This window comes from Toxoplasma gondii, chromosome II (genome assembly GCF_000006565.2).
Source record: "Toxoplasma gondii ME49 chromosome II, whole genome shotgun sequence".
NCBI classification, from domain to species: Eukaryota; Apicomplexa; class Conoidasida; order Eucoccidiorida; family Sarcocystidae; genus Toxoplasma; species Toxoplasma gondii.
In genome coordinates this window covers 1,533,392-1,554,865 of record NC_031469.1, presented here as the reverse complement: position 1 = coordinate 1,554,865, position 21,474 = coordinate 1,533,392, and the positions used below count along the sequence as shown (strand labels likewise).

The 21,474-nt window shown below is 52.9% G+C and overlaps 2 protein-coding genes across 2 annotated transcripts; one reads left to right on the top strand and one right to left on the bottom strand.

The window, feature by feature from the left end:
• Positions 1–199: 199 nt before the first annotated feature.
• On the bottom strand, positions 200–5,202 carry TGME49_297120 (hypothetical protein). Its single transcript, XM_002371101.2, has 9 exons — positions 4,219–5,202; positions 3,961–4,014; positions 3,511–3,756; positions 2,890–2,981; positions 2,548–2,716; positions 2,288–2,346; positions 1,696–1,972; positions 932–1,425; positions 200–729 (listed from the first exon to the last, which is right to left on the bottom strand). Exons 1-9 carry the CDS (start codon positions 5,042–5,044, stop codon positions 664–666), a joined length of 2,283 nt encoding a protein of 760 aa, XP_002371142.2. The 5' UTR covers positions 5,045–5,202; the 3' UTR covers positions 200–663.
• Positions 5,203–7,708: 2,506 nt separating this feature from the next.
• On the top strand, positions 7,709–21,250 carry TGME49_297110 (kinesin motor domain-containing protein). The gene is made up of 9 exons (XM_002371100.2): positions 7,709–9,376; positions 10,035–10,176; positions 11,330–11,527; positions 12,484–12,942; positions 13,738–13,995; positions 14,862–16,351; positions 17,431–17,706; positions 18,332–18,543; positions 19,626–21,250. Exons 1-9 carry the CDS (start codon positions 8,609–8,611, stop codon positions 20,803–20,805), a joined length of 4,983 nt encoding a protein of 1,660 aa, XP_002371141.1. The 5' UTR covers positions 7,709–8,608; the 3' UTR covers positions 20,806–21,250.
• The last annotated feature ends 224 nt before the right edge of the window (positions 21,251–21,474 follow it).

The following is a 21,474-nucleotide window of genomic DNA, read 5'->3' as shown; positions in this document are numbered from 1 at the left end:
GGTGCAGGATACAAACTGCAAACTGATACAGGATGCAAACTATTCGAATATTTGCCGAAGAGCAGCACTGAGCTCTAATTCACCTTAAACACTTGCACACGCTACAGTATTAACCATTAGTCGAAAGGTTTGAGACGGGAGCTCGAAGCGTTGTGGTTCTGCCTTGCGCTCCGTTCCGCTTTTTTGCCCGCAGTTGTACGCCCGTACTAACCATCGGGGCCATCTGTGCTCGGGTCCGGTTCCTCCGTCTGTGACAAGATGCGTATTTTCGTAATCGTTCCTTACGTCGGCGAGTAACGGTGTCAGAATATCTCTTAAACACATACAGGCACCAGTTTGTTTAGTCAGACAAGTGAGGCCGGCACCTCCAGATCGAAGGGGGCATATTCACTGCCGTGCGTCGCACAGGGAGCATAAAAGCAGGTTTGAGTGCGCGTCAGTTAATCGGACCGGCTCACGGGTACGCAGTTGACAGAAAAAATCGACAAGATCCAAGGAATGGGATAACCACCTTGGGCACTCCCATAGACAAGCCGCCGCTTGCCGCAGCAACTTCACTGCTTGGACAAACATCCACCGGGTCAATGCCATACGTAAACACACAACGAGTTTTCTCCTTGCTGGGCAAACTTGCCCTTGCTGATAAAAAGAATTCAGTTTCCGTCAGTTGAGATCGGCGCCGGTGCTCATCTCGCAGCACCATCCGCGGCCCCAGCGCTGGAGAAGTGACTGCGAACACACAAGACAGGCACCGTCACTTCAGTTTTCTGCAGCAAAACCTTTGTGTTCTTTGGCTATCTGCAGCTGGTATCTCTTTATTACTGAAGGATCGATCCAGAAGATGCAGTTCCCCGTTACTAGTGCTGCGTACGGTCCCGTGTTATTGATTCCCCACCTAACAAACTGAAACATTCTTCTTCTGTAGACTTACTCTCCGACCAACACCTGGTTTCGAACCGTTCTGAGCGGATTTTGCCGCCGCTTTCTTTGGCACAACACGCTTCTCCTTGCCTGAGGTGTCAACCTCAGTACGACCGCCATGCGGGAAAGAAACAGAAGTGGGAGAAGGCAACGCCATGCGCAAGGACGCACCGCGGTGTGCTTGAGGGGAGGCACGCGCCTGCACGTCTGCACCTTCCCATTGACCTTGGATTTCTACGTCACGGTTCGAAATGCCATCGATCGGTGCATTTCTGTCAATGCCACGTCCATCGGGACAACCTGCTTCTTGCGGGTAGCCACGACCACGCGCATCTGTCAAAGAAGCGTAAGCGGCAAACTGGGATCCGCGGTGCTGGGGCAGGTAGTCCCCCTGGTGCTCAGGCGTCTGGTGCCCAAGAAAGCCAACGGGAAGAGTGGGCAGTTGATTGCCTGGCCCCGCAGAACTCTGCAGCGAGTGGGTGGCAGTGTAAGTGCTTGTGCCGTCTACAAAAGATTCAGCACAAGACAACGCAGTGACACAAGGAAAGCTTCTAAATCTCAAGACGGGATCACGAGCGTCGTGCACGTGGTATGGCAAACCGGCAACTGGCCGTCCGCAGGATTTCATAGGCTACAGGGTTTTTAATATGCTTGCCGATGATTCCACAGGAAACGTTTTGTCGGCGGTGTTTGGAAGCACTGATCGTGAAGGCCAGAGAACCTCAGGTACCTTTCCTCAGCGGATACCGAAATCCCCGATATGCCAGCACTTACAGGGAAGGCTGTCTCGTAGAGAGTACGTTTCGGCGGGAGACATGCCAGCACTCCTGCCCAGTTGAGGAACGGCCAGTGCAGGCACAGCGACGGGACCTTGAGACTGGCTAGTTGCGGACGTCAGCGAACCCAAGATTGAAAATCGAAGAATTAGGAAGCCGTTAGGTTCGTTCTCCTTTCCCACCAGCATTACTTTCATCGGTGCGTTCTCTGCATTCAACGTTGCAAACTGGAGTTTGATGAACCCCACGGCTTCTCCCATCGCCTCGTATTGCCTCTGTCGAGAAAACACACACCCTCACCGCAAAATGGAAGGATATATATATATATATATATACATATGCATGCTTATGTATTTATAAATGTGCATGCGGAAGTGCTCGAGCACGCATGTCTTCCCTTTCGACCTATGAGGCTGGTGTACTGGCGGAGACTCGCGGGACATGCAAGTCTTAAGCTCGGAACAGATAGTGCAGAACGTAGGTATGGCTCTATTCCAACACATGCTTCCAACAGGATGCAGATTAGATGACTGAGACAACAGGCGAAGCAATACCGCAACACTCTGCCGCAGTCTATCAAAAGATCCTACCTCTTGGTAAACCTTCATGTGCACAAACTCCTCGCCTCTCCATATCATTTGGAGAGGTGCTGAAAAGAACACAGCAACACCGCGTCACAACGCACTGAGTGCTGATGCTTGATAGACAACCGAAGACCCAGGTCTAAACCCGAACCGTGATGTGAAACGGCGTTTCTTTCAGCTGCGCTGTGTCTGAAAGGCTACAAAGGGGCGTTGAAAAAAGGTTTTTCAATCACCAAATCGTCCTTCGCGTGGGTCGCAGTACCTACCTCCCCCAAAGTTCACGCATCCGGATGCGTCGATGGGTACAGGGATTGTTTTCAGGTGGGGCTTGTTTTCTTCGACAGTGTGAACGTAAGCCGCTACTGACACGTAGCTTCCTTGTTCGCAAAGTGGACGTCCAACGGACTCCAAGGCGTCAATGCAGAACTCAACCAGCTGCGCCAGAACACACAAGAAGCAACCCAGCGACAGTTGCGATCTAGCTTCTGGTCTGCCTAGCTTGTCCAGCTGTTTTCGCCATCGCCACTGTGAACGATAGGAAGCGGCTCCTTCTCATTCGATCCTCCTGGCCACTGCTACGGGTGTCAGATTCACTGCCCACTATTTACCTTGGGAGCGTTGTCTTGCACCTGTTGGGAATTCGGAATAAGAACGTGCTGGTTGAAATGCTGATTCGACGTTCCTGCATTTGCGTTGTTGCCTGACAACAGCAGATTGGAAGAACCCCAGACAACTCGAAGCAGTCCTCTTATTTTTCTTTACAAGGGTCACTGCCATACTTTTGAAGAACGCATAGAGCTTCTACGGAGACACGACACAGGTGGCGGGCGGGTGAAATCATGGCAAATGCATGGACGCTTCCACGCAAAACGACTCATTCCCAGCGCGCATCTTTCCAACAGAGAACTGCAGCTTTCGGATAGTCGCGTTTAAAAACCGCCCGTAATTTCCGACAATCCACGATATAGACACTTTAAGGTCAGGCAAATATGCCTAGCACGTACAGAAGAAGTTTAGGAACAACATCAACGCGCGCGTAGAGCGGATAACTGTTTTGAAGCCTCCCCCATCTTTTTGGAAGCTGCGCTTCGATGTAAGGCACCGGCTACTATATAATCGATGCTTCTTTTCAAAGGAATTCAGTAAAGCTCTCCCCTCATTCCGGAGTTGTGTTAAATGCCGACCGTGCACAAAAGGGTAGCAACAGGCTGGCACGCCACCGAGCTTACTGTGCAGTTGTGTCTGCTCCCATCTCCTCTGTGCAAATTCCTCGTCACGCCCAATAGGGTGCGATGTGTAGCCTTTGGTGGCTTCCCCCATTCCAATTGACGAAGGGACCACCGGTCGCTCTTTCTGGAACTGTGCCTCTGGGGATTCTTGCGGGTAAAAACGACTCGCAGGAGCGGCTCTCAACGGGTCCAGAACGGGGGGCTCCGCGGCTGTTGGCGCGCCGAGCATCGGTGGCTCTCTCTGTTCTGCAGAAAAATTCATTCCGAACGGTCCAGGAGTTTCAGTTCCATCATCCAAGGGGTGGGTCATAGGGCTTTGCTGATCCTGCTCGCAGATCTCTCCGTTAGAGTGAAACAGGTACACTCCATCCCCCTGCTGGACACTTTCCTCCGGTGAAAGGAGAAACGGGTGGTATTCCTCATAGTATTCCTCAAGCGTCGATGCGTTACCTTGAGAGTCAAAGGTGCCGGGTGGGTAGACAGCGCAGTGAATGGTCTGGCCGTCTGCACACACACAAAATGAGCCCAGACCGACATACACACACGTGAGAACCACGGAAAACACAGATAACGGTGTCGTCTGAAAACTCGCAATGGTAGGTGGGCGTGGCACGCTACAGCGAAATGCTGGTGTCGGGGGTTCCTGGCACCCTAAAAATGACAGACTGGAGCCAGCAGTGAACGCCAGCTTCCTTGAAAGCTGCATACCTTCTGACGGGGAGAAGACGTAAGTTCCAGCGGTGGTGTGGACGACGGCTCTGCCGGTGCGACGGAGTTCCTCAAGCACTTGGTTGTCGAAGATATTTGGGTGTCCGTTTGCTGTTCCACTCTGTTCTGCCGGTGTTTTCTCCGCGGGTTCCGGTACATGGGGACTCTGACGCACTGTGGCTTCCTGCGGACTTTGGCAATAACGTTCTTGTCGCTCTATGTGGTCTTGCCGGGGCTGGGGCTGGTTCTCGCGAGCAAAAAACTGCGGTTCGGAAAGCTGCTCACGCAGCGGCTGGTGGTTGTGATACGTCTGAGATAGCTGTCCTTGAGTTGAGTAAAACGCCTGCTGCCTCTTCTCGGTTTCTCTATTCAGTTCAGCCTGCGCAGAGAGAGACTGACTTTTCTCGCGTTCATCCATGAGGTCCAACTCGTGCTGCAACTCTTGCTGACGCTGCTGGAGTGCGTCGAGGGAGTAACGCGACAGCTCCGAGTCGAGTTCCTGACAGTAGTGCTGGTACAAGGAAGACGAGGACGGGACGGAGCGATCCGCCTGCTGGGCGCTGTACTCGGTGTGCATTTTGAAAACGCCGGTAAAAAATACGTTCTGGAAACAGACTTCCCTTCCTGGGCAAAAGCGGTCCAAAAGAACCGCTCCCGTGCCGGCGCAAGACAACGGCAGCTGGTCTGTGCTTAAGACAACAGAGAGAGGGTTGGCACGGCGGAGACTTGGAACTGCGATTGTAAGCTTCCCACTCCTACGTATTTGTCCAGAATAAAAAGACTTGCAAACTTTCAAGCTGTCGTATAGGGAAGGACAGCCGCACATATGCCCGGAAATGGGCTCAGGATTCGACGAGACCGCAAGGGCTGTCTGGTTGAGGGGGGGTGCCAGCTAAACACAAAGACAGCGCACAAGTCCAGGCCGACCTCCTCGAGTGGAGAACATGCGCTGATGTTGTTGCCACGTCAAAGATTCTACAGTCCTATTTAAAAGTCGAGAACAAGGTAATATGTCAAACTTCCAGGAACATCCCAAGCGACGCGGCATCATTGTCCTCCAACTATATGCTACTTCAGGCACAAGACAGGCTCACACTGCAGCGGTTGCTCGACACGCTGGAGGCGGGCGACTCTCTCTTGGCGAGCGGTTAAACTTTGTTCGACGTGTATCAAAAGGCACGAGACAGGACGCTCGTAAGAGGAAACTGCTGCAACCAGCAGTAGGGAGTCACCTGCAGCTGTCTGTTCGACCCTTTTCTAGCGACCAACACAGAGAAAAACGAGTTTGCTTCGAAAAACGCGCTGGGGAGGCGGCAGAGTCACGAGTGGGTTCGTCTCTCTCTGTGCTCACGGGGTAGCACCGGGATCACGCGAAGAACGACATAATTGAGAATAAGTGAGCAAAACAACTTTGTACCTCATTCTTTTCCATTGGTTTCACCCACCAGTTCAAAAACCTCAAGACCGCCGGCGAAGTCAGTGGGGAAGAACCGTTTGTAATTAGTGTCCTAAATAACGACGACCTGGCAACCCACTGGTAAAAGGTGTTTTATAGGACAGAGTATTGCTCTTTCGCATGGGAGGGTCTGAAGACGTAATGCACTGCCTTTTGACCTCGAGAATATCCGTTTGACACCCACGGAGTACAGAAGACAATGAAGGAGGGATCGCGGGACAACGTTATCCCAGGCACACGGTGACCGGGACCTTGTTTTCCATCGGAACAAGCATCTGGCAGCAGTTCAGAGCTGATAGACCAGGTGTCATCTGGTGTTGTTGCAAGTAGATTTACTCAATTATGTGTAACTGTCTCGTGGTGTGGTCGGTGATGATAAATAACATCTCGGGTCGTACTGCCGGTTGTGCCGCGCTGCACTTACCCAGAACGACTTTCTAAATATGGTTAGACGGCGTACTCCTTTGATTGTAAAAGAGCAGCCTATGCAGCGAGATCACAGATAGATGCCGCACTTTGAGAAAGAAGCCTCCTTGCAACTGCATGTGCAGTTACTTCCCTCTATCACACACTTGCAAACACCGTAACTATCCCTGGTGCCGTCTTCTCAGAGATAGCTTATTAGCGTGTGTGAAGAGGCATACACGGCGGAGGTCCTAGTTGCTCATTAACAGGAACGCCCTTCAGTGGCAAGCGGCTGCATTTCTGTCACTCGAATGTCGAGCCTTTTGTTTTGGGGGACTGACGCCCCTCGTCGTAGTCCGCAGGTGTTATTTACAGGTCGGAAAGAAAAATCCTGCAGCCGCGAAAGGCTTTAGACCGTCCTCCCGTCGAGGGAATGGAGAGGCGCGCTACCAGGGCAAACAACGATTCAGAAAAAGCTTCTAAGACGTGTCTACTGCAAAGCGTGAATTTATATTCCAGCTGCAAAACAACCGTCAAAATCAATAAAGCATTTGAGTTTGACGTCACAGTCCTCTCGACTAAGGACACCAGCGACACTTTGAGCCGTATTCGTTTTGCTATTCAGAGCTGCGAAAAATCGAAGAGAATAATCTGGCGAGGGAAAAATTGTCTTCTCGGGCAAAGTATCTCACTTTAGTTAGCTTATACCTTGGGCAGCCGTAGTTCACGGCCATTCTAGACAGCCCTTTTAACGTGCGCAACACAGTTCGCCGGTGGAATCAACGACTTGAGCCCACGGTTATCTTTGCTGTACTTTCATAAATTGAGTAGCTTGAGGAGCTGCTTTCACACGAACTTCTGGGACTCATGCCGCACAGAGCAACACATGAAGCTCCCCTTGGCCCCCATGTTCTGTGTTGAGTTAATACTCAAACTTATCCAGTATAAATGCAATGCAACTTAAACTTCTACACTACTCTGTTAATCAAAAAAGGTGTTATCGTTATGGACATTGCATTGACAGGCTGACGGCATAAATCACCGGTTCACTGTTCACCCTGGGTGCTCGAGTTACGAGACGTGTTCTCGGTTGTTGCAATGCGATCGCCTAGGTGCTGATATGGTGAATAGCATGTTATACACGGAGGATTGGTTGTTACAGGAAAGTCACTGATTTCCTCAACGCAGGATTTTCTGGCATCATGACACCAGCGTATGAAGGCACAATAGTTCCACGTCTTCAGGTCTCCCGGGGAACACCCTGTATCAAATTCGGGGCTCCTCTAGCACGTAGTTCCTGTGTAACTTAACAAGCTATACGGGAGTAATCTACTATCTGTTTGCGCTCAAAGCGAGTACAAAAGAAAGTGGGTGCCGCTGCGTCAAAATCTTTGACGTTAAGTGAGCAGAGAAACTGGCGTCGTGTGCTGACCAACGCCACGCGTGGTCGTTGCCTGTAGTCCACTGCAGAGCTGAGGCGTACGCGTGATTCTCCTTCTGCTTTAGGACAGATTCATGTCGTTACTTTTTTCGTGTCCCGTTTGTTTCATTTATCGTGTTACCACCTGGCTTCCAATACCACTAGAAATTGACGGGTTTCTTCATATCCCTTCAACACCGGCGTTCAACCCCCTATCTGCCCCCACCCCCACCCCCCAAGGATGTTCTTGGCTCTAGTGGTCTTGTCTTTGAGCTGGTCTTCGTTGCATGTGAAGAAGCGTAAGAATCCGTCTAGATGTTGTCTTCTATAGTGTGTTGGCATTTCGCTGTTGCGGTCAGTCTGCTGCATTTCGACTTCCGCAACCTGTTCGTCCGCGTTCTTCTTGTCACTACTTGCGTTGTCGTTCCTCACAGTCCAAAAGCTGTTTGTGCGGTCAGGCTGCCATGTCGCCATTTGGCTCCTTCTCTCACTGGTAGTGGTCTTCTGTTTCTTTGAGGAACGACGAAGCCGCTGAGATAAGAATCCAGCCAAGCACATTTGGGCAGACTTTGTCGGATGTCCGCAACTCCCTGCGGCTTTTCCTGCCAAGCAGCGACGCGTCACTGCATGCATTTTTTCAGAATATTGCGACATCGATTCCTGTTTCCTCGACAAGAAACTCGTCCCCACACACTCGATCCGTTTGCTCTTTTCTCGGTCTACAACACGACATGGAAGCGTCAGCCACCGTGGAAAGCAGTTAGCATCTGCCTTTCTTCGTTTCTTAGAGTCGCAGCTACTACGAGACACACGAGGCTCGGTTCCTCAGGGAAGAGCTATTTTTCAGCAGCCGGAACCTGCCGGTTCACATTTCTTTAGCACAGCTGCACGCATTTTGCATGAAATCGCTTTGTTACCCTCACCCGTCTGAAAACTGTTAAGTAAGTCTGCAATTATGTGCAGTTAGGCGTGCTGGACGACGCGCGGCCAGACAATGGTCGAGAGACGCTGCTTCGCCGTGGAGCTGCGGATGTTTCGAGGCTCTCTTAAAGTTTTGAGCCGTTGCTTGTCCGCACATTTCTGTGATTTTTAGCATTTCCTTCGTGCACATGGCTGCTTCGAGTCCTCCGGAACCGGAGGCCAGCGACCCGAACGCTGCACTGTACAGCGTGTTTACCGACGAAGACTTTCAGCATTCGCCGCGGTTCGTGGAAGCGCGGGACGCGTCTTTGGCCGCTGCTCCGCCTTCTTTTCTTGTTCACCACCTGCACACACCTCTGGCAGCTTCACTGGCGCGGCGACAAGCCACCGACCAGAACTCCAAGAAAAAGATGGCGAAACGTCGCGGCGACGCTGCCAGTGGAGCCCCTCAAGCCACAGCTGCTGGTGGCCATGCGAAGCCGTCAGGAGTCGCAGCGTCCGCAGTTCCGTCGCTTTCCCGTTCTTCAACGCGGACGAAAATCGCGTCACCCTCGAGTGCCGATTCGAACTCGACGCACAGCAGCAGAAGCATTGCGTCCTGTCTGGCGCCACGCAAGATGCCCAGCGCGGGCGGCGACTGTCGGACGAACGTCAAAGTTGTCGTCCGATGTCGGCCGATGACGGCCGTCGAGCAGCGCGAAAGCACTAACGTAGTCGATGTCTGTACAGAGCGGAACGAAGTGATCGTTCGTTTGCGTGGAGGCGGCGGCGCCGGGGCTTCTGGAAAAAATCAAAGCCTCGGAGGGTCGGCGGCAGCAAGCGCCAACGCGGCTAGGCCGCAAGGGAACGCCGCAGGCAGCAACAGCAGCAAAGTATTCCGCTTCGACGGCGTCTGTCCTGTCAGTACGTCTCAGGAACAATTCTTCGAGCAGCATGCGCAGCCGCTCGTCGATGAGGTAAGGTCAGTCCGTGCAGCACCGACAGCGGGAGAACAAGAAAGCTGCGCCAGATTCTACGGCTTGTGTCGCTCGAGTGGGTCGCCTCGCGAACTGCATGGCTCACTGGAGGAACGCAGAAGAACGGTCGATGCTCCTGAAAAAAGTCCACGCGTCTGCGTCTCCAGGGTGTAGCAGCGATGGCAGACACGACGCATGTCGGGACTGCAGTGCTTCTCAGTCGAGCGAAAAAGGCTTTCGTTATCCGATCTTTCTTCCCTTGGTTGGCAGGGGCGTCGACTCTAGCCGGCCCTGTGTCCGCCTTCGTTTCCTCTCAGTTTCCGAATGTGCTTCGCCTTTTTGTGCAGACTCTGCTTGTCGACTGTTTCTGCCCTTCGTCCAGGATTCAGAATGGGGATAATACTGTCAAGGAAAAAAGCCGCCCATACGTCTTTCTCTGTTTACATGTGCATGCGGGGTTCTAACGCGTGTGTCTATAGAAGCTGCTCCACATGCACCTTTTTCCGGTCCACTTTTTTCCTCGCTTCAGGTCAGTCTCTCGTGGATGTCCCATCTGTCTGCGTGTCTCTTGCGCGTCGGCTGCCGTTCCCCTCCTGCCTTTCTCCTCCCTTTAACCTCTGTGTCTTCGTTGTTCCTCTCTCCTCGTCCTGCCTCTCAGGTGCTTCAAGGCTTCAACTGCACTATTTTCGCTTATGGCCAAACCGGCACAGGAAAAACCTTCACTATAGAAGGCGCACCTCGAGGCGGCGGAGAGTCCATATATAGTGCGAATGATGAGATATCCGAGAATGCCGACTGCGGTGAGTAGTGCACATTCTCCAGCTCTCTGTGAGTAGCTGTACATACACCCGTGCGAGCTGTTCTTCTCCCCTACGGCGTTGGAGAGCACATGGCTGCCGCGTATCGTGAAGTATTATTTCGACGAAGCATCCAAGGGAGACGAAGACTTGCGGAGTCCTCCTCGCACAGCCGAGCATCTGCTTCCGTTGAGTTCCTTGTTTCTCTTCTTGCTTGGTGCTCGTGCCTTTCTGTACTGCGGAAGGAGCTCCCGCCGCATTCTTCCTCGCGACGCTTCTTCCCTCCTCTGTCTCCACTGCCACCTTCTGATTCGTCCGTTTTCGTGTCTCAGCGAAGGGAAGAGACACGCAGAGATGTCCTGAAAGCTCAGCCTGCGTTTACCCTGCTCCGTGAGCAGCGGCAAGTCACTCAGCCGACTGCACAAGTGTATTGCTGTTGGCGGTCTCGGAAGGATTTCTTCCGCGAGTCTAAGGCCCCGTCTTTTGTCTAAGCCAACAAGTTGTTCCGACAGTTGTTCTGGGATACAGGTTTCTTCTGCAATATTATATGGCAGTCTTTTGTTTCAGTACCTCCTGTACGGCCTCACACCTCTGGGCTGCCACCTACTAGACTGATCGATTTTTCACTCTGCACTTCATGAGTGCGTTTTGGACCGCTGTCTTCCCGAACTTTCCGGTGTGGATCCACGTCTACGGAAGACACCGATTTAAAAACGCGTTTTTTCGTTTTGCGAGTCGAAACAGATGTTGGAGAGTCCGTCTTACTACTTGTGCTCCAAGAGACGAGAAGCAGGCCTGTTTACCTCGATGTCGAGCTGTTTGCCCACATTGTCTCAGCTTCAAAATAAAGGCCTGTGCAGCTAGCCACTCCAAAAGAGAGCCCAGCTGGTCCATGCTTCACTTTTCGCCGCGGTGTGGCCACGAGAAGGCGAGCATTCGAGCCCGAGGCTCACGGAGAAGCGAGAAGTCGCGTGTAAAGTCTCGACACAAGAGTCCTAGGAAGTGTAGTTCATGCATCTTGCACAGAAAAATGTGTCTGTCTGTGCAACTGTGTTTGTTTTTGCGTTTTTCGCTTTGCCTCCCAGAGACACTTAGGCTCGTGCATGCGTCGAGTTTTCTTCCCCATTCCGCTCCGTGTTTGACGCGGGTTTCTCAGGTCTCGTTGGTCGCTCCGTCCAAAGGATCTTCAGCACTTTAAGAGGAGAGCACGTCGCAAAAGACTACACCGTTACTTGTTCTTTTCTGGAGATCTACAACGAGGAACTAATAGATCTCTTCGCGCCTGCGCCGGCCTCAGCTGGCGGCAGCAGCTGTCCCTCGACTCAGCCCAGCGCCGCATGCAGCGACTCAAATGGTAACCCCCGAGTTCGCAAAACGAACAGAAGGTGGCAGCACCGGGCGCGAAGGCGAGATGGAGGGAAAAAGGGCACCCGCACAAGAGAGAAACGGCTCGACGCGTTGGTAGGGAGCCGAGGCCAGCGCAGTCGTCTGAGGAAAAAGAGACAAGCGGAGACCAGCCAAACGTGCTGGACTTCAATATCCCAAGACAATAAAGTTACTACTCCACACCAACTTTGCTCGAGAGACGTAATCGAGATGCGTTTGTGGACTCAGATGTGTGTTCGCCCAGGAGGGGACAGAGGGAAGAAAAGGGAATTTCTGAAGAACAAACGAGAGAAGAGAGAAAAGGGGACTTGACGAAGATAAAAAAAACAAAGTTAAGAAGAACCGGGAAGCTAGCGAGAGTCGCTTGGGTCTGAAGAGCAGAATGGGAAGAAACGTATATATTTATATATATATATATATATATATATATAATCGGGACGAAGAACGAACGCCTAAGAGGGAGAGGTGTGTAAGCAGAGAAGGCCCAGTGTGGAGTCGTTTTCTCTCGCTGTTACTACGAGTTCGGAGGTTGAATATCTCTTCCGTGACTGTACGTTGTAGTTGCGACGGTTGCTCCCCGAGGCAACACAAGAGGGAGATGTACAACAACAAGGTGCATGTCGTGGACACCCGTCTCAGGCAGGTTTTTCAGTAACTGACCGTCTCGCGAGAAGTTCTCGAGGAACTTGTGTAGCCGATTGCCGCACACCACTTCACGTCTTTTGCGATTTAGAAGGGAAAAGATGTGAGAGTTTTCAGCAGCGTATGGTGTGGTGAAGTTGGACCGAGCGACGCCCTCTGGAGATCCGACTCTCCAAGCCGGTCTCTCCGCTGTCGAGAGGCTCTCGCCTGCCTCTCTCGCTCGTCTCGTTGCGTCTCCACGTCTGCAGGGTGCGAGTGTGCCTGTGGGTGTTTGCCTCTCAGACTCGCAGGCGTCACAGTCTGGAGCACTGTCGACGCCGCGTCTGCGAATCTACGAAGACCATGTCAGTTCCACGACTCTGGACGCTGCGGGTGCCGGTGGGTCTGTGTCGATGGCCGCGCGGGGGCCTCAGCAGACTCGCGGGGTTGTACGGGTGGAGGGGCTGGAGGAGAAGGAAGTCAAATCTGAGAGAGAAGTTCTCGCTCTTCTCCGTGCGGCAGCGCCGAGACGCTCCTTCGCTGCGAGCAGTGCAAATGCCCACAGCAGCCGAAGTCACACGATCTTTTCGATTTCCGTTTGCATTCGGGATACGGCGAATGCCTTGAGCGACGAAGGGGGAGACCGCGAAGGAGCGAAAAGCAGAAAGGGAGGAGATCCCGCGTTTCGTGTGTCCACTGTCAGCGCCCCTGTCGAAGAGGAAGTCGTTCGAGTGGGAAAACTCAATCTCGTCGATCTCGCCGGTATGCTTCTGCGCATGCAGCTCCCTAGTCTCAGTTCACGCTCTCCCTGGGATCTTCATGTTCCTCACGCCGGCTCTGCACGGAAAATGTAGCGACAGGATCTACCTATACTAATGGACAACCACAATACAGTGTCAGGTGGATCTTGAGTCAGTCACCAAACATATATATATATATATATATAAGTATATAGGTATATATATCTATATATCTATATATATATAAGTATATAGGTATATATATCTATATATCTATATATATATAAGTATATAGGTATATATATATATATATATCTATCGTGGGAACGCCAGTGGCAAATGCGGTTTTGAGGTTTTCTACGAAATGCATGTTTGACGGCAGAGAGGGGGATGCTCGGGAGCCACGAAAACGAGGGGCCTCGCTTTGTTGTGGAGGGACGTTTCAGGTGAACGTTCGGCAGCAAGCCTCAGAGGGGGACGAACTCGAAGAGGGGAGGGATCTGATGATAAGCAGAGTTTAAGGAAGAGCCGATTCTAGCAGGAATCCGAGTGCAAGAAGAAACAGGATCAAAGAAGGAATCGAAGTGTCTGCACCGCGCCTATGTGTAGCCGAGAAAGCATCCGACGATAAAAGCGATTTGAGGAACCAATGTTGTCAAGGTCGAAGTCGAAACATTTTGTGACGGCTGAGGCACTTCTTTGGCATCATCCGCAGCTCGGGAGTCTGCTGCGCCTGCACAGCCAGGGTGCGTCGACAGCGAGCGCGGCGCCGGCTGTGTCCACGAGTTTCCAGTGTTTCTTCTGCTCTCCTCCTCAGGCAGCGAAAACATCTACAAGAGTTGGGGGGCGACCGCTGAGGAGAAACGACGACGAGAGGCTCTGACAATCAACAAGTCTCTGCTGACGCTGGGCAGATGCATCAATGCACTGGTGGACCGCGCTTCCTATGTGCCTTATCGAGACAGCAAACTCACTCGACTTCTGCAGGACAGTCTGGGCGGCTGCACAAAGACCTGCTTGATTGCCACGATCTCTCCAGCTGAAAACGTCGTCGAGGAAACCATCAACACCTTAGGTCAGTTCTGCAGTCACACGTCCATGGAATCTGCCAGTCCGTTCTCGTCCATGAACCCCATTGTGAAAGAGAGGCTGCTTCTAGGTGCTGGTCTCCTGGGAAGGATACACTGTAAAGACACATACATATAATCGAAGCGCGTGGTGGAACGTGAACAGCGGAAAAAAAGAACAAATACACATGTTGGGTTTTAAAAGGGACGTCTTTTGTTTCGGATCGTGTGAGCTGAAGGTATTACCCTTTTCATAAACGGTTATAACTAATTATTTTTATCTTTAAGTATGCAATTTTTATTCTCCAATCGAAATTCTAAGTCACACCTTCCCCTTCGTGTGTGTCCAACGTCCTCTTTTTCCCTCCAAACGGAAGAGACCAGGAACGGTGGCCCCTGAATGCGGTCCGTTTTGCATGCTCACTTTCATCTGTGTTGACCAGTTGAGTGTGGGAGCGCAGCAACCAAAGCAAAGCGCTCGGTGCTGAGAAACCGCATTTGTTTTCTTCATTTGTATCTGATCTATCTGGAAGCGGCACACTGAGTAGCGGCAGACAACACTCGCCGACGGCGTCGGTGGCTGCGGAACGCATGCACTTTTTTCTCTGGAAAAGAAGAACCAGATGGATCCGAGGTGACCCTGATTCTGCTTGCCATGTTAACATCCGAGGTGACCCTGATTCTGCTTGCCATGTTAACACCGCGTCATCGGCTTGAAATACGGGTTGCCGCCTCGGTTTTGAGTTGTTTCTTTTATGTTTTCTGGACTTGGACTTTACACGTTTTGAAAGGGAGAAAAGTGGCTGCGAGGTTTCTGTTTTCGAGTGATTTTTGCATCCGCGTTTGACTTCCTGTTTTCTGCATCTCCTCGCAGATTACGCGTACAGGGCGAAGAGCATCCAGAATTTGCCGGTGAAGACGCTGCGCCACTCGAAGTCTCTTCTCCTCTCTTCGCTGCTTCAAGAGAACCAGCAACTGAAGCTTCTGCTCTGCTCTCAACGCGAGAGGGACGGTGTGTTTCTCCCGCTTCCACTGTTCACTCAGCGGGAACAACAGCTCCAGAGTCAGCATGAGCAGCTCACGCACCAAGAGGCGCAGATTCGTCGGCTAGAGGATCGGATCCTTGCCCAGCAGGCAGCCTTGAAGGCGTTTGAGGAGACGAAGGACGAGTTGAACGCCGCCCGCGAGGCGCGAGACTGCCTGCAGCAGCGAGTCGAGCGCCTGGAGGCTGAGCTCCAACGCCGCGAGGCCCAGGAAGCGTTTCTTCTCTCTCAGATGACTTGCGAGCTGCAAAAGCAGCACTCGGCTGCCGCCGCTGCTCGCGCAACTCTCACCGAAGCGGTCGAGGAACTCGGCGCGCTCGCGTCTCACCAGAAGGCAGCCTTGCTCCGCGCGCGAGCGTGTGGCCGAGAAACGGCGTGCGGTTTCGCGCGCGTAGTCGACGCTGCATGCACCGACCTGGGCCGCGAGCAGAGCCTCCAGCACAACCGCCTCGAGGCGGCGCTGAAGACCCTGAGTGCCCAGGAGGACGCTTGCGCGGCTGCTGCGGATGAGACCGCCAATATTCTTCGGAGGCTGGCGCATGCACAGCAGAAGCGCGAGTTCGACGACCAGAACTGGCGGATGCATGCGCTGGATGCGTGGCGACGGCAGGCGGAAGCTCACCAGGTGGCAACGACGAAGGAAGTCGATGGTATTGCAGACGCGCTCCAGAGAATCCAGGGAGACAGCGAGAGTCTCCTGAAAGTCTCCGGACGACGCACACGAGAGACTCTCGAGGCGCTTCAAAGCCAGCTGAAGCAGGAGGCAGAAAGCGCGGTCACTGTTCTTGCGCAAAAAGCGGGAGAAGAGGCCAAGCAGCGCGAGCAGATCCAACTCGCAACCGCGACTCTCGTGAAGAAGGAAACTCTGCACACACGCAGCACCGCAGAGGCGATCGAGCGTCTCTCGCTCGACCTGGGGACCTGGAAGGAGACCCAGGAGAAACACCTGACCGACGCAGCGAGTCTCCTCGTCGCAGCTGTCGAGCGGCACATGCAGCAGTTCACAACCCACCAGCAAGAATGTCTCGAACGCCATATCCAGAGTCTCCAGACGCAACTCAAGATGCTGCAGGAGGAGCAAATGTCTCAGGGGAAGGCCGTGCAAACGATCGGCGCCGAGCTAGCCGCTGCCTCGGAGGAAGGTGCAGCTGCTGTCTCCGCGCTCGCGACCGCCGCTCAAACGGGCTTCGATTCCCTCCTGGGAGCCTTCACAGAATCGGCTGCGAATCGACGCAAGGAAGTCGAAACTCAGGAAGCCTCTGCGATGGCTGCCTTCCACGCGCATGCAAAGGGCACGCAAACCCAGTTAAATGCTCTCAAGGTAGGCTGAAAGAGACGTAGTGGAGACGGAGACAAGTCGAGTACATCTTCATCGCACAAAATACGTTGTGCTTTCTCAAATCGGGTGCTGAAGACTCAGGACTCTTCTGCGGAGGCTGCCTTCCACGCGCGTGCAAGAAAGAAACGGAAATCCTGGTAGATGCTCTCGAGGAAAAAGGGTGAAAGGCATTGGCGCCGAGATATAGGCGGAGACAGTTCAGCTGAGTTTTACACTTCTTCTGGGCAACATGATTTTTTCCAGAGAAGACCCAGACCGAGCTGTTTCGCAGGCCGGCTTCGCCTGGACGCCGAAGCCGGGCCAGTGAGGTAGTTCGCCCTCTCTCTCCACTTGTGTTTTGAAGCGCTCGCACAGCTCGTATATTCGAAAAGAGTGAACAAACAATCTGATTGAAGAAAAAGAGAAATGTCTCGATTCGGCTGTCAGACGATGTGGTTTTGCGGGGACGAAATCTAGGAGTTTCTTCGATCTTTTCGCCGCAACAGTATCAGTGCTCGCCTTCGTTCCCAGATAACGTCACTCTTTTCTCTGTCTCTCAAGCCTGTGGCTCTTGCCTGTGCCTAGCCCCGAGCAGGCTGTTGTCCAAGGTCAGAGTGGTTTAGAGGTTGGGGTTTAAGTATTTTCCATGTCTTCTTACCTCTAGACAGATGCCGTGTAATGGCTTGAATCGGATATACGGATCCCGACACTTGAACTTGTAAACTCCGCTCGCGTCTGCTGGGCAACAGCCGAAACCACCTAACGCTCTCCTGTGCGACTCTAGCCTGCCATGATTGCATGCGCGTACCGGTGCTGTGTACGTCTTAGTCCAAAGTGGAGGCAGTGTGTGCAAGTCACACCAGTTGTCTCCTCGTGTCGAAGTTCGGTGTTATTCTCTCACGACTCGAAAGGTTATCTTCCTTCATCCCTCGCGTTCTTTCCTTTTTCTTTGCCGGCTGTACGGTCAAATGCCGATCGCAGTCACTGTCGCACACCGAAATATAACCGATTTTAGAGCCTTGAAACCCAGCATTTGCTTGTCGCGCCTTTCTTTTCTGCATCTTCTCTTCTGCTACTCGTAGGACTGCATTTCGGAGCACCACCAGAGCTTCTGCCTTTCGGTGGCGGAGGCCTCAGAGCGAGAGAAGAGAAGCTCAGCGGCGAGAGCAGAGGCGGCGGAAAAGACGTCTGAAGTCCATCGCGAGCGAGAGGCAGAGAAGAGTCGCCTTCGTCGAGTTGCTAAAACGCTGCTCGAAGACATTTCAGAGATCGCACACAACGCCGAGACGCACCGGAGAGAAGCTCTGACGAAGCAGCAGCAAAGAGCCGGAGAGTTTGTCAAGTCGATTCGTAGAGAGGTGAGAAATCGGTCAATCCGTTATTTTTCTAGAACCCATCTCACGCGTCGGAGAAAGAAAGCCGGCATTAAGAACGTCAAGAATGCAGCTCGACCAAGAATGGCAACTCCCGCACACCATATAAGGAGACACCGCCTCTTAGCGAAGGCTCTGCGGGTCAGAACTAAGGCGACCAAGGCGTGGATGCTGTGCCGCCGTTCAACGGAGACACCGTCGCTCCGCAAGGGGGCGATTAGGGGAAGGCGCGTCTCCTCTTGTCGCATGCGTAGACTCTTTCTGGAATGGCAGGTTGTCTCGCTTCTTCTGGCCGTGTTCATCGGCCCTGCAGAAGAAGAGACATCACAGTACCTACGATACTGAAGAGAGCTCCAGTGGTGAGACACAGGCAGCCCAGTTCCTCTGATTGCTGTCCGTGTCACCCCACTGTAGTGACTAAGCTAAAAGGGGTGAATTGACATTTCCTATGGCACACTCAGAATACTCTACATGATTGTTTCCAAAATTAAAGTGATGGATTTCAAGATGCTGTGAAACCAAGGTTTTTCCACGTCGGTGCCGATTTGTTGAGTCGGACTTTGTTCTGGCCTCTTCTGTGTCCCCACCGTGTCTCTCTTTGCCGCCTCAGCTGCCCGGGCCCTGCGCGGGCAAGTGCACCCTTTCTGTGGACCCGCTCGTGGTCCTGAAAGGGCCAGACGACCCCAGACAAAAACCTCCCGCCTGCATCTCTTGTGCGGCGGAAGCTGCTGTGGAAAAGTGGAGCAAAAAGCAAATGCTGGAAGCCGCTGCGTCGTCGGAGAACGTCACCGAAAACATCGGTCAACTTTCCGATCTTCTCAGGTGCGCTGGACATCGAGAGGAACAAGCGTTCTCTGCATCTCTTGGGGTCCGCGCGTGTACCCTGCTTCACGTGCCTGTCGCCCAGCAGAACTGCGATAAGCGGTTCTGGTTGCAGGTCTTTGTCGTTTGTGCTGATGCAATCGCGCTGTCTTGCGCCTCTCTAAGTCCAGAAGTGCCAGTCTAAGTTTTTGTTTAAGCTGAAGCAGAGTGGTTCACCCCGACGCACGGGGCGCTTCGCTCTGCGGGAGTCTCTGCTTTCCATTTGAAGGATTGGGCTAGCGACAGTAGAGGGGGTAAGAGGGAATGTCGCTTCTTTCGGCGGTGACGACTCCAGCATTTTGAGTCGAAAATTAGAGCGCAGGGGTCACACGCAAGGTGGGCCCGTTCAGCGCGTATGCGGCAAGCCGACATCTGTGCACAAGCCATGTGATCTGTAGAGTGGAAAAAAACGAGAAGAGACGTAGAGAGAAGACGTAGATGGGGCGAAGACACGTGTAGAAAGAAGGCGACAAGGGAAGCAGAAAGTTGTCAATCCCAGGCGAAGGTGGCCCAACGTAAGATAAATAACTAGTGGAAAATCAATCCGCCCCCTTTTAAAACTATGTAGACCCATCAGGCCTCTTATCAAGTAGGCTATAGGCGGCCCTGATCATCGCCGAATCGAGAATAGTTGCTCTGGGTCACTTCCAGAGAACCTGAGGGTACTCAGAAACAGGAAACTGCGGGATTGCTTCGGAACGCGATTTCGTTTTCTCGTCAAAACCCTTTGGCACGAATCTGCGCCCATGTCGTCAGTGTGTAACACCCTCACTCCTGCAAGGGAGTCTGCCTCGTTCTACCATCAGCTTGTCTGAGTAGTTGGCTTTTTATCCACTGTCGCCGTGAGTGATGGCACTCACTGTCCTGTGTTTAGCATTCAGATGTGAATTGAACGCGGGACTATCACTTCTCTGTTTATTCAAATAGAGTTATACAGGTGTAGGTGGTAGATCACTGAAGACGATCTCTACGTGGGATGTGGTAATGGAAACGTCGTCGTGTTGAAATTCGCCACTTTCAGCTCGTTTTTTCCGTTTTTCCAGGCGGAGCTTCCACGAATTGGAGCAGGGTAAAGCCTCTGAAAGCCAGGCAGTGTCTGCAACCTCTTCTGTGCTGGCCACAGAAGCGACGCGTGTTTCATCTCCCCTGAGCCCGTTGACAACGGGGTGCTCTGACTCTGACATTGGCGCCTCGTCCTCAGACCTTGCCAGTGGGTTCACAGAAAACAATTCAGAACAACGCTTTCCAAATTTGACAGCCTCCGCTGCTTCCGATGCTCACTGTTCACTCCCTGTTTCTTCCCCGCCTTTGGACTGTCCTTCCGGCGCTTGCAGTTTGTCCGCGCGGTTTCCTCCCGCCGACGCAGCCGGGGCTTCTCCGGGAGAAGACAAAATGTGCGGGATGAACGAAGCGGGAGAAAGGGTAAGTGAAGAGGCGGAAAAGGTGAGTGGGGGAGGGAGCTTTACCCCAGGGGAGGCTTCAGCGGAAGAGCTGGAAGAAGCGACAGAAGATGAGGCTCAGAAAGTGTCTTCGACGCAGTGGCCTGCACCCGCCGCCGCCTGTGAAAAGGGAGAAGCGCCCGCGAGCAAGCCGCGCAGCGGTAAACCGAGCGGAAAGCCAATCGATCCACAGAAACTCGGTAAAGGCGCCCAGAGGCTTGCAGCGGCTGCTCCAGGCGTTGCACTTGGGCGCGCCTGTCGGCCTAACGCAGAAAACAAGAAAAGTTCAGACTATTCGAGGAGAGCCCCGACAGTTCACAAGGACGTAGACGTTGCGGGAGCACGTGCCGTTTCGCGGCGTCACCCCGAGCGTCTGTCGCCCATCAAAAACTCGATGAAGGGCCCGGGAGCTGCGGCCTCGCAGAGTGGAAACCGCCCTGGCAAGGCGGTGGTCCAACCCCAGAGCGTCGTGGAAGTTTCTGAGGATGTTTCTACTGAAACGGAGAACGCGGCAAGGGGAGGCTCCGGGAAGGAAGAGAAACGCGCGCGGTCGGTGGGCGGGGACTCGGGAGAAACTGAGAAAAGCAAAGGGAAGGCGGAGCAGGTAGACGACGAACAGCGACGCCACGGGTTGCGACGAGGCCGATCCAGCGATGGGCTTTTCGTCGGGTTGGAAAGCGATAAAAAAAAGCTAAACACAGACGGCGCCAGTCCAGCGGCCGCCCGATTCGCGACTTCTGCGCCTTGCGGAATTGAAGGTGCGCGCGGAATTTCGATGGAATAGACGGGGAAACGGAGAGAAGGGCAAGAAAGTCCGGGAATCATGGAAAGAATGGAGCAGTGAAATTCTGAGTCGTGAACTCTGGTTTTGCAGCCCTCGGGAACTCAGCCATTTCAGCGGGCACAAAAATCCACTGTTCTTCAACAAAGTCCATGTGAACAGCCGTTAGTTCAGCTACACGACGGTGTAGCGTAGTTTGTCGAACTCTCACCGTCACTCTATTCTCTGACGCCACGGTCTCAACAAGCCGCTCGGTAAAGGCATCTGTATTACATATATATATATATATATATCTGTAAAAAGAGGCCTGTCGATGTGTTGACTATGCACATATCCTTGGACAAAAGTCTCCCAGGTCCTGGCGGCAGTTTATTACTCTATCTTCCAGGACCGTGTAAGTCTTACACAACCCTTTCTTGGCGTCACCTTTTTGTGCGGTCTGTAGCCCTTGTGAGTAAACTTGTAAAGACGCTGGAGGATTCTCGTTGACTTTTTTCGAATCTTCCGATTTCGGAAGTCGCAAGAGCTCCCCGAGTGAGAGTGCTGTGTCCGAAAGCGTTTCGACCAGGAGGTTCCTTTGTCAGAAACCCGAAGTTCAGCGTTTTCTCCATGTTTCCCCGGAGAGTCTCGGCCTAAAAAAAGCGAGTCGCTCCCCACCGCTCCTTGTGTGTG